The 12,905-nt window shown below is 39.7% G+C and overlaps 1 protein-coding gene across 3 annotated transcripts in view; it reads right to left on the bottom strand.

The window, feature by feature from the left end:
* GART (phosphoribosylglycinamide formyltransferase, phosphoribosylglycinamide synthetase, phosphoribosylaminoimidazole synthetase) overlaps positions 1 to 12,905 on the bottom strand; it is a 62,600-nt gene that overhangs the window by 36,283 nt on the left and 13,412 nt on the right. For all 3 annotated transcript variants that reach the window (XM_073361853.2, XM_073361863.2, XM_073361842.2), the window contains exons 4-10: positions 11,711 to 11,806; positions 10,264 to 10,438; positions 9,057 to 9,168; positions 4,434 to 4,502; positions 2,854 to 2,979; positions 1,932 to 2,019; positions 1,216 to 1,301 (exon numbers count right to left, since the gene is read on the bottom strand). In XM_073361853.2, coding sequence (XP_073217954.2) covers positions 1,216 to 1,301; positions 1,932 to 2,019; positions 2,854 to 2,979; positions 4,434 to 4,502; positions 9,057 to 9,168; positions 10,264 to 10,438; positions 11,711 to 11,806 — 752 coding nt within the window. The remainder of the gene's footprint in view (positions 1 to 1,215; positions 1,302 to 1,931; positions 2,020 to 2,853; positions 2,980 to 4,433; positions 4,503 to 9,056; positions 9,169 to 10,263; positions 10,439 to 11,710; positions 11,807 to 12,905) is intronic.

The raw sequence follows: 12,905 nt of genomic DNA, 5'->3' as shown, positions 1-12,905 counted from the left end.
ATCCCGTATCTTAGCACCTGGAAGACAGCACACCCTTCTGCTCTCTGGATCAGCTCTGGCTACAGGCCTGGCTATTCTTCTCAGTAAGGAGTCCCGGATCATGTAGACCTGCCTTTTCCTGGTGATGGTGCGATTCTCTGGTCTTTCCCCTGTTCCTTCTGGCTGCAAGTCCTTTCCATTCCTATTCTCCCTTGTAATCCTCTTCAACCCATCCTGTATCCTCCTGGGGCTCATATTTGGTGTTGTCTCCATTGACTCTTCCCCTTTTCCTATAGGGCTAGCTGCTCTTCTCTTCTTCCTTGCCCTTCCACCTTTAGTGACCACCTGCTGTGCCCCTTCGTTTTCCAACTCTACATACCTGTTCTTGAGCTCTATTTCTCCTTCACTAGCCCGTCTTCCTCTGCCTGGTTCTTTTAGTCATAAATAAATATTTTTTAACAAAGTAAACACTCCCCTGAAGTGTTTGCTACTCAAAACATTGTACACAAGAATCAGAAAATGAGACTAACTAGAGACTGAATATGAATGAGAGTGAAAGTGGCTGGTCTATTTATATCATCCATATGGAGTGAAATGTAATTGAACGATCTGCATTAATGATGAACTCTAAATTACTAAAAATAATATTTTTTAATACCAAGAAAATCTATTTATAAAATAAGGCAAATGCTTACATTGGTGACCCGACACTCATAAGTAAAGCCAAAGGGAATACATATGTATCTCTCACCAATGTGAATAAAGAGTTCACAATCTGGTCCTACATAACATTTAACCTGACAGTATCTCTTCAAAATTTTAACACTGTAATGTAAATTCAAATCCCTTCTAAAGACTCACTTCTTATGCAATTAAGATATAAGATACCGAGAACTGAAAATAAAGAAAGCAAGCTTTAAGGTATGCCATTCTCTAGATCATTAACTGAGTAGGTCTGGGACTCAACTATGTCGTTTGTTCAGTACTGAAAACATTTTTGGCACATAAACACATAGTAATTAATAATGTGGAAAAATACTAATCTCACACTGCTTTGAAGGAAATTGCCATATAAAACTCAAAATCTAAATTTTCTTTTTAAATCTTAAAACAATTAGGTAATTATGCATTCGATCTTTGGTTAAGTTTTCTCTATTTATAATCAGTGCAACTAAAGAAGCATAGGTAAAAGTGTGATATTTTTTCCATACTGTTGAACTATTTTCAGTCACTCACCTGACATTCTGGGTCACCAAACCTGCAATTAAACTCTAGAACCTTAGGCCCATCATTGGTAAGCATTAATCCAGCATATAGCACACCTAAAATGACAAACCACATTAAAACTAGTCTAAGTGACTGTACAGGCCATTTGTTTCAAAACGGTTTATAATGAATGTTGCATTTGCAATGCTATTATTAGGGGGCTGCCAGACCATGTTCACTCTAAACCTTAACTTCAAACAAACATTTGGGGCAAAAATTCTCCAAAATATCCTGCAGAATTTTGTCCACAATTATTTGTCTGCTGTTCTTTTAATCCAATCACTTGTGGATGCAAATAATAGAATGAAGACATGCAGTTACCTCATATGTGCAGAGACACAGAAATTCCATTACCTGCACTCATGAGTGATTGCCCTGTTAACATTACAGGCACAAATAATTGTGGACACAATTTTACAAGCTACATTAGAAAATGTTGCCCTTACCATTCTTGCTCATTTGGGGCCTGATCCATCTGACTCAACAGAAAGAAGCCACTGACTTCAGTGGGCTTTGGATCAAGCCCTTGGAACCAAATCCAGCTCTCAAAGAAGTCCAACTATTGCCATTAACTTCAGTGGGAGTTGGACTGGGCCCATAGCGGGAGAGTGAAGAAGGGAAGAGGGAGTAAGTTATGTTTGCTGTTTGAAGACAAACATCTAACAAAAACAAAAGCTTCCACCTACCAATGTAAGGGACGCCCTCTTCTTTCATCCCATCAACCGCTTTCTGAAGAATAGTATCTCTGATTTTCAGTAGCAAATCTTTGGAAATCTAATAAAATATTATTAGAAATTAATGTATTTTTTCCTAGTGTCATATATGTGTTTTTTTTCTTTTTTTTGCATTGCTTTTAAGAGCTGTGCAGCAGTATTTCACACTTGAAATTCAACAAGACAAAGCCAATATCTAGAAAGAGCATACAGCACTCCTGACACTGACTCCAATCCCACAACATTTACACACATGCAAGTAGTCCCTTTGACATAATGGAACCCATTTGCATAACGTTAAGTATGTGTGTAAATGTTTCCAGGAAGGGGAGGTCAAGACAAGTTAAGGCTGGAACGCACACAGGACATTACTGACTGAATCACTGTCAAATAAAATCAGCATAGTTATGTTATGATAAAAGGTTTACTTTTACCTTTACAATGGAAAAAGAAGTCAGTTGACCAGAATGTCAATTAAAAGAAAGTAAAGTATTTCCCTTTGCAAATAACAGTTACTGGTCAAACAGAGAGACCAAATCAATAATGACACATATGGCAAAGGCAAATCATTCTAACTTAAATAAGAGAAAAATTGATCTTTAACCAGTTGGTACAGGTGACCAGGATTTAACAACACCGGCACAAAATGCAATATGGCAGAAAATCCAGACTTCCACCTTCACAATTAAAATGTAATTCAGTAAGGATACACCACTCTTTAGTGCAAGACATTTAGTAAATCAGTCCTGGTGAAACAATCCCTTGTGTCAGACTGTCATCTCCCTCTGCTAGAAGCCCTCTCTCTCCAATCCTGTTTTCCATGATAGAACAAATAATACACCCACACTTTTAATATTAAACTCCATCAAAACAGCTTCCCAATATCATATTACACCTGTGGTGCTGGGCAATAAGCTCCCATCCCTCCAGTGTTTGGGCCCTGGTCTCCATCCATTAACCGTTTGTGATCCTGGGCTGGTGGCATGGGGGCAACAGTGACACCATCAGTGAAGCACAAGCACTGTAAGGAAACATGAATAGTTACATACTCAAATGTATATGACTAAAACTAGCACCACTGGAAATGGTGAACATAAACCCAGTTTTCAGGCTTATAAAACCTGATTGTAAAAGCAATAAACTCCACCCCCCTAGTAATATAAAACACACATCATCATTCTAAGCACTTCTCCACCTTTGCCCCCGCAAGAAATATCAACTTGTGCTATAGAACCCTTATATACAAGTAATTCTGTAGGAACAGCAGAGTGACACTGTGGAAGCACACAGATACGAAAAGCATCTGGAATGCTCCATTGCAGAGGTTACTCCTGAGGAAGGGAAGCATTCCATAATTCTTTTTCCTTCTTCTGTGATCACAAAAAACAAACTGACTTTCAAAATTACGTAGCTACCATATGCTTCCATGCTTTGTAGTGTCTTCAGAGAGCTCCCCCTGCCAGTCTCTTTTGGGAATTAAGTGCTGTCACTCACTGTTTGGGCAACTGCAAATATTGCTCACTCAGGACTGCTTACAAGAAGCTTTTATAATTCCATTCAGAGGCAAGCAGGGGTACCCTTATAACACTAAGCAAAAAGAGCCAAACAACATATGTATTTCAGACTCTACAAAATTGTACTCACCCATGACGGATTATTTTTGACAACCAAGTAAAATACTATTTTTTGCTTTTTCATAGACTCGTAGCCTCTAAGGTCAGAGGGGACCATCATCTAGTCAGACCTCTTGCACATTGCAGGCCACAGAACCTCACCCACCCACTCAAGTAATAGACCTCTAACCTCTGGCTGAGTTACTGAAGCCCTCAAAGAACTTTCAGGTAAGTTTTCATGTTCTTGAACTGAAATCCTCTGATGTCCTTTTGGCTAATTAAGAGTATCACCTCGTACATACTTAACTTGAGAAAACCACCAGTCTAAGCTCCCCTTAGTTCCAGACCAGGTCACTCTAAAGAAGACGACCTTCTGTTTTTCTTCAGGCAAGGCAGGATACTGACGTGGCCTCCGCTATGACTGGTCAATAAAACAGTGATGGCTATTTTTCATATATATCACATCACCCTCCAAAGCTCAAGTGTGCCTCATCTAATATAAGCCTATTTTAGCCCTGAGTGAGAAACCCAAGACCATACTTAGATTTCCTATGTTGCAGCGTTAATGCAAAGTTACCCACACCATCTTTTAGAAACTGAGTCTGAATTCTCATTTACACTTAGGCCTGTATACACCAGTTTGCCAGCGTTAAGGGGCCTTAAAGTGGGTGGAACTAGAATTTATGTCCGTTTCAGGCTTCTCTAGACTGCCAGAATGGTGTAAAGGGGCCTTACTGTTAACAAAAATTCAGGCCCTGATACTGGTTACTTGTACAGTATCTTCTAAGTAACTTGGTACAGTAGGTCCCTAAAATGTTCCTTCAGTAACCCAAACTCTTAAGAGGACAAGACGCATACTTACAGAAACCTCTTCTCCTACAAGAAGTTCTTCAACAACAACAGTTTCCCCAGCAGCTCCAAAAGTCTTATCCTGCATTAAAAATCATCTTTATTTCTTCTGTCTCCATTTCAGGTGATTTCAAACAACCTTTGTAATCCTCCCAAACCAGCAAGGAAAAATACATCTGGAACCATCTGTTCTGTTTCCATTCTCCACATCAGACATGTTGGCAATATTGAATGCTCCCCCTCCCACTTTTCATAATACAGACATGCTCTTGAAAGTTTATAAACGCAACACTAATACCACTTGGGTTATTGACTGGCAATTCCGCATACCTTTTTTGTTTTATGTTTTGAACCAATATTATTTCAGACTGGAGCAATGATTCTCAGCCTTGTGGAGCAGAAAAGCCACTTTGTTCAGAACACATTACAATGGAATGCGAGAACATTGCTCCACGGAAATGTTTGCATGCTGACCACATATTAATGCAGTGCACTGCCAAGGCAACTTTGTGGCTCTCTGAGGCCATGTCTACACTACCACTTTTGTCGGTATAACTTATGTTGCTCAGGGGTGTGAAAAAATTGACATTAGCGATTATCTTCGAAAACTCATGGAAGATGGGAAAGATGCCAGAGGACTGGAAGAGGGGAAAATATAGAGCCAATCTGTAAAAAGGGGAATAAGGACAACAAAGGGGAATTATAGACCAGTCAGTTTAATGTCAGTACCCAGAAAGATAATGGAGCAAATAATCAAGAAATCAAATTTGCGAACACCTAGAAGATAATAAGGTGAGAAGTAACAGCCAACGTAGATTGGTTAATAACAAATCATGTCAAACCAACTTAATAGCTTTCTTTGACAGGATAACAAGTCTGGATAGAAGGGAAGCAGTAGATGTGGTATATCTTGAATTTAGTAAGGCTTTTGATACAGTCTCGCATGACCTTCTCATAAACAAACAAGAAAAATACAACCTAGATGGAGCTACTATAAGGTGGATGCATAATTAGTTGGAAAACCATCCCCAGAGAATAATTACCAGTTGTTCACAGTCAAGTTGGAAGGGAATATCAAGTGGGGACCCTCAGGGATCAGTCCTGGGTCCGGTTCTGTACAGTATCTTCATCAATGATTAAGATAGTGGCACTTATAAAGTTTGTGGACGATACAAAGCTGGGAAGGGTTGCAAGTGCTTTGGAGGATAGGATTAAAATTCAAAATGATCTGGAAAATCTGGCAAAATGGTCTGAAGTAAACAGCATGAAATTCAATAGGACAAATGCAAAGTACTCCACTTGGGAAGGCACAATCAATTGCACAAATTCAAAATGGGAAATGACTGCCTTGGAAGGAGTACTGCGGAAAGGGATGGAGGGGTAATAGTGAATCACAAGCTAAATATGATGCAACAGTGTAACACTGTTGCAAAAGAAGTAAACATCATTCTGGGATGTATTAGCAGGAGTGTTGTAGGCAAGACACTAGAAGTAACTCTTCTGCTCTCCTCTGCACTGATTAGGCCTCGACTGGAGTATTGTGTCCAGTTCTGGGTGCCACACATCAGGAAAGATGTGGACAAATTAGAGAAAGTCCAGAGGAGAGCAACAAAAATGATTAAAGGTCTAGAAAACATGATCTATGAGGAAAGATGGAAAAAAATTAGTTGGTTTAATTTGGAAAAGGGCAGACAGAGGGGGGACAAGATAACAGTTTTCAAGTACATAAAAGGCTGTTGCAAGGAGGAAGGTAAAAAATTGTTCTCATTAACCTCTGAGGATAGGATAAGAAGCAATGGGCTTAAATTGGAGCAAGGGAGGTTTAGGTTGGACATTAGGAAGCACTTCCTATCTGTCAATGTAGTTAAGCATTGGAACAAATTGCCTAGGGAGGTTGTGGAATCTTTATCATTGGAGGTTTTTTATGAACATGTTAGGCAAACGCCCGTCACGAATCATTTAAGGACTATTACTAGTCTGCCTTGTGTGCACGGGACTGAACTAGATGACCTCTCGAGGTCCCTTCCAGTCCTACACTTCTATGAGTCTATGTGCTTAGCTTTACAGGTATTCCACTGGGATTTAAGCACATATGTACAGTTAAGCATATGCTCACGTGCTTTGCTGAATCAGCACCTACAGCTGAGGCTGCATGTTCAGTTTCAAGGACCTTTTTCTTTAGTTTGCCTTAGCCAGTTTAACCATAGGAGTACTATTAGAGTAAATAGTTAGAGTCCTGCCAGTTCTGTAATATCAGGGACACAAAAGGGATGAAGAAAAAGCAAAGCCATAAGGAAGCAAGTATGAAAATGGGATCTTATTTATGCCCATAGAGATTGTGCCTGGAAAGAGAATGCTTCCCGAAGGAATAAAATATTGTATTAATTCATATACACCCAAATAGTGCAAGCACAATATGAGAAGGGATAATCTCAGACAACTGGTGGATAAGGTCCCATGGCAAGAAAATCTTGGGGGAAAAGGAGTTCAGGAGAACGGGTAGTTTCTCATGGAGACAATATTAAAGACAACTGCAAATTATCCAGATGCAAAGGAAAGATTGGAAGAATAGTAAGAGGACAATATGGCTCCATCAGGAGCTCTTTAATGACCTGAAAAATCAAAATGGACTCCTACAAAAAGTAGAAACATGGATGAATTACCAAGGAGGAGTAAAAAAGAACAGCACAAGCACGAAGGGACAAAAATCAGGAAGGGTAAGGCACAAAATAAGTTATACCTAGCAAGGGACATAAAAGGGAATAAGTAAAGCTCCTTTAAATACATTCAGAGCAAGAGAAAGACAAGGAAAATGTAGGTTCTCAATTTAATGGTGAGGGAGAGCTAATAACGGATTACATCAATAAGTCTGCGATGTTTAATGCCTATTTTGCTTCAGTCTTTGCTAAAAAGATTAACGGTGACCAGATACTGAACACAACTAATATTAACAAATAGGGGAAAGACAAAACAGGGAACAGGTTAAAGAATATTTAGGTAAGTTACATGTATTCAAGTCATCAGGGCCTGATGAAATTCATCCTAGGGTTATTTAAGGAACTAGCTGAAGCAATATTGGAACTCTTATCAATTATCTTTGAGAACTCATGGAGGACAGGTGAGGTCCCAGAAGACTGGAGAAGGGTATACCTAGTACCCATATTTAAAAAGGAGGACAAAGAGGACCCAGGAAAATATAGACCAGGTAGATACCTGAAAAAAATTATTAAACAATTACCTGGAAAAAATTATTAAACCAATCAATTTGTAAGCACCTAGAGAATAACAGTGTTATAAGGAACAGCCAGCACAGATTTGGGAAGAACAAATCATGCCAAACCAACTTAATATCTTTCTTTGACAGGGTTAATGGATAGGGGAGAAACAGTAGACATGATAGATCTTGATTTTAGTAAAGCTTTTGACACAGTCCTACATGACACTCTCATAAGCAAGCCAGGGAAATGTGGTCTAGATTAAATTACTATTCGGTGGGTCCACAACTGGTTGAAAGACCATACTCAAAAGAGTAGTTATCAATGGTTTGCTGGGATGGTGCATTTAGTGGGATCCTGCAGGGGTCAGGTCAGGATCTGGTACTATTCAATATTTTCATTAATGACTTGGATAATGGAGTGGAGAGTATGCTTATAAAATTTGCAGATGACATCAAACTGGGGGGGAAGGGGGTGTTTACAGATACTTCAGAGGACAGGATTAGAATTCAAAGTGACCCTGACAAATTGATGAATTGGCCTGAATTCAGCAAGATGTAATTCAATAAAGACAAGTGCAAAGTAATACACTTAGGAAGTAAAAATCAACAGTACAGAATGAGGAACTGGCTAAGTGGTAGTACTGCTGAAAAGGATCTGGGGGTTAGAGTGGATCACACTGAATATGAGTCAACAATGTGATGCAGTAGCAAAAAAGGCATATATTCTGGGGCGTATTAACAGCAGTGTTGAATTTAAGACACAGGAGGTAATTGTCCCTCACTACTTGGCACTGGTGAGGCCTCAGCTAGAGTACTGTGTCCGGTACAGGATGCCACACTGTAGGAAAGATGTGGATAAGTTGGAAAGAATCTGGAGAAGAGCAACAAAAATTATAAAAGGTTTAGAAAAGCTGACCTATTGGGAAAGATTAAAAAACTGGGCATATTTAGTCTTGAGAAAAGAAGACTGAGGAGGAGGGACCTGATAACAGTTTGAAAATTGTTAGGAGCTGTTATGAAGAGGACTGTGATCAACCGTTCTCTACGTCCACTGAAGGCAGAATGAGATTTAGGTTAGATATTAGTAAAATCTTTCTAAGTGTAAGGACAGTTAAGCACGGAAATAGGGTACCAAGGGAGGTTGTGGAATCCCCATCACTGGAGGCTTCTAAGAACAGGCTGGACAAATACCTATCAGGGATGGTCTAGTTTTATTTTGTCCTGCCTTGGCATAGAGGGGCTGGACTTGCTGACTTTTCAAAGTCCTTTTTAGCCCCAAATTTCTATGCATCTATAAGTTGTGTTAGGCTAATGTATGTTCCATGTAAATCACACAAAAATGCCTGTGACATTTTGCTATCGTTACTAACAAACAAAAATCTCATGCAAAATGAGTATTTACATAACATTGCAACTCACCTGCATGATTTCATGCACAGCTTTGCAGGCTCCCTCTTTGTTAGTAGCCACAATTACTCCTTTGCCAGCAGCCAGACCACTAGCTTTTACAACCAGGGCAGGGAAGTCCGTGCTTTAAAAAAAAAAAAAAAAAAAAGAGAGAGAGAATGACTGAGGGATTCCATAATAACCTGTCAGCCTCTGATGCATTTTCAAGTCCAAGCCTCCTACCTTCATAGATTTGGAAGGTTGAAAATAAGAGTTCATATGTTCATATCACAGTAGCCATTTAACTTTGATTGAATAAAAGACATAATCAAGTGTCTTCCCCTGCCAACCCACTTCACTACACTATTTCTGGTTGGCATTTCTTTCCACTGTTGTCTGACACTACTTTTCTGACAGGGAAAATAAGTATATTTTATTTCTGTTAGCACTGCAGACCAATACTGTTACTGAGCGAGCAGGTCTGACTTCTGACTAATGCAGTTGTGGGCAACCTGCAGCTCGTCAGGGTAATCCGCTGGCGGGCTGCGAGACAGTTTGTTTACATCGACCGTCCACAGGCATGGCTGCCCACAGCTCCCAGTGGCCGGAGTTCGCCGTTCCCAGCCAGTCAGAGAACACTTCAATCTCTCTGGTCACGCAATCACAGACATGAAGGTCGCTATCTTAAAACAAAAAAACTTCAAATCCAGACTCCAGCGAGAAACTGCTGAATTGGAATTCATTTGCAAATTGGATACTATTAATTTAGGCTTAAATAGAGACTGGGAGTGGCTAAGTCATTATGCAAGGTAGCCTATTTCCTCTTGTTTTTTCCTACCCCCCCCCAAGATGTTCTGGTTTAACTTGGATTTAAACTTGGAGAGTGGTCAGTTTGGATGAGCTATTACCAGCAGGAGAGTGAGTTTGTGTGTGTATGGGGGTGGGGGGGATGTGAGAAAACCTGGATTTGTGCAGGAAATGGCCCAACCTGATGATCACTTTAGATAAGCTATTACCAGCAGGACAGTGGGGTGGGAGGAGGTATTGTTTCATATTCTCTGTGTATATATAAAGTCTGCTGCAGTTTCCACGGTATGCATCCAATGAAGTGAGCTGTAGCTCACGAAAGCTCATGCTCAAATAAATTGGTTAGTCTCTAAGGTGCCACAAGTACTCCTTTTCTTTTTGCGAATACAGACTAACACGGCTGTTACTCTGAAACCTATGAAAGGTTGTTTACCTGGTAATAAAGCTACAAGCTTCTTTCGGATTGGTGAATGCTTTCCATCTTGCAGTAGGGATCCCATGCCGGTCCAGAAAGGCTTTAGAAAAACTCTTACTGGACTCTAGCTGAGCTGCCTTTGCTGTAGGACCAAAACATCTTACCCCAGCTCCTGTCAAGTCATCAACAATGCCTAGCAATAAAGATATTTAAGAATTATTATAACTACAGTACTGAGCTGGTTTATAAGATTTACAGGTTAATAAAGTTGTTGCTTTGTATTACCACTTTGACATATTAGATAGTAACAGCTACAAACACTGTGCCATGTATAGGATACATCATGGGATTGTGGTCATTTTACCCCATGGATCTCAAGGGCAGTGTTTGCCGTAACTAGCAGGGGACGATCTGGGCTTTGGGACTCCTGGGTCAGAATTTGTTGTTGCAGCATGTAACTGCAATAACACCACTTTAACAGGTACAACTCCTTTCCCCCTTTATTAGAGTCCGAAAACTCCATGGTAATAATTGGGGGAGAATAATCGCATGAGGTGGCAATTTTTGATGATGTGAGAGAATCAAACTGAAAACCTATAAATTCTGTAGATAAGTCTCTATGTGCTGACTTGCAAATCAGTCAGTCATTTTCAGAAACATTACATTTAAAAAGTTAGTTAAGGTTGCTAAGTGACAACACTGACATATCATTTACAAAACCCAAGCACTTAAAAGAAAAGATCTGAATAGTTAAGGACATCATAAATTTTAAACTACTCGCATAAGAACCTTCAGAAATGTGCATTTCATCAGAATACAACCACCTGGAACTTCAAGGAACAATGGGCCTGTACCTGTTCTCAATAAACACATTCGGAGACTTGCTATTGACTTCAATGGGAAGAGAAGAAGGCCTAATATTCCATTAACCTAGGGGACCCTGAAAGTCCCGTCCCGTCCCCCCGATATGAAACTGGCCCTCAAACAAAAACAAAACAATATAAAACCAAAAAATACACTGAGAATATTTCTTCAGCACAGATTATAATAATCAGGAGATTCTGGTTTCTATTCCTGACTGCCTGCATGACTTTGGGCAAGTCAATTAGAGCCTGATTTGCAGAGATACTGTGCCCACCCACAAATCCTATTAACTTCAACAAACATTGCAAGTATTCAGCACCTCTAAAAATTAGACCTTTAATCACGCTGTGCCTCAGTGCCATATCTGCAAAATTTGAATATTAATACCTCCCTACATCACAGTATAAATCAGGTAAAGTTTACAAGGTGCTCAGACACTATAGTGCCACAGAAAGCCTCTAAATAAACAAACAACAACTATCCTCAGCAGTGGTAATTTTTTCCAGCACATCTGATGCAATAAATTAAAACCCATAATTCCATGAACAGTTATATGGCAATAAGTGGGTGGAATTTTAATAACAATTTATTTTAAATTTACCAGCAGCAAGAGGAACTTCTGGGCCAACCACCACAAGTTTGATCTCATTGTCTTTGCAGAACTGGATAAGAGCGGCATGATTACTGATTGAGATGGCTGTCAAAAGATGCAAGAGAAATTTAAACAGAGAGTATAATGATGAACAGAAGATTTACATATAAAATAAAAGAGAAAGCTTCCAAGAGACTAAATATCAAATTGTGTGATGAAAGCTCTGCAAAGAGGCAATAGTATCGCACGACTTTTATCCAGAATAAATAAATCCAACGTCAACAGTGGGCTGAGTCACCTGAACTCACACAGTTCTGAGCTGGATTGGTCATTTGCAATGCGAGTGACAGCAGCCTGAAGCTACTCTCACCATTTGAGAAAAAGAGAGCAAAAGCATACATCCTCCTTAGTCCTGGAATATTTTGCTTTAAGCCTTTTTCTCTTTTCATGATATAGTGTTGCTAACGAGGATGCTATGCTGCATGTTCACAGGATGGGAAATATACTGAGAAAGGTGAGAGTTTTGCGGTAGAGAGTTTTGCGGTATTTTAGGTTGCCACAAAAACCAAATTAAATCCACAGGATTATATCCTGATTGTTTAAACCCTTGAGATTAGCAATACTGCCACTGGCAAATAAAAGCATCATGTCAGATTGCAGCATCCCCTCTATATGCACACCCCAGCTCCAGGTGAGATTCTCTCTTGTGCCCAGCTTCTACTAAATGCAGCCAAGTAAGGGGTGCTCTGTCAGAGCGACCTGACTATGGGTTTCTGATTGTCTGTCCCAGCACTGGCACAGGTTAGAATAGCTTGGGGGAAAAAATCAAGACATTATACTACTCCCTGTATTGTCTTCCTGCAGGACTCAGCTAAAAACAAACATTATGACATACAAAACATTAGCAGAGGATCCACAGCATGTGCCAAGAAAGAACAATGAATGAGTCATTTTGTTCACGTATTATTCCAAAATGCTCCTGTTTACTGTGGAACATAATTTTCGTGAGGGTGTAAACTGAAAGGGAATATTTTTGTATTCTTTCTGAAACCATTAAATTTGGCCTAGGACTATTGTATTCTATGCTGAAGAAAGGAACAGAGGCCAGAGTTTTCAAACCTGGGTGCCTAAAGTTTGACTCCTAACTCCATATTCAGGCACCAAAATAAAAAAGTCATCGGAAGTGTTGTACACCCAGAAATCC

This window comes from Lepidochelys kempii, chromosome 1 (assembly GCF_965140285.1).
Source record: "Lepidochelys kempii isolate rLepKem1 chromosome 1, rLepKem1.hap1, whole genome shotgun sequence".
NCBI classification, from domain to species: domain Eukaryota; kingdom Metazoa; phylum Chordata; order Testudines; family Cheloniidae; genus Lepidochelys; species Lepidochelys kempii.
Note: the sequence above shows the minus strand (reverse complement) of the source record. Positions and strands in the feature narration are given on the sequence as shown.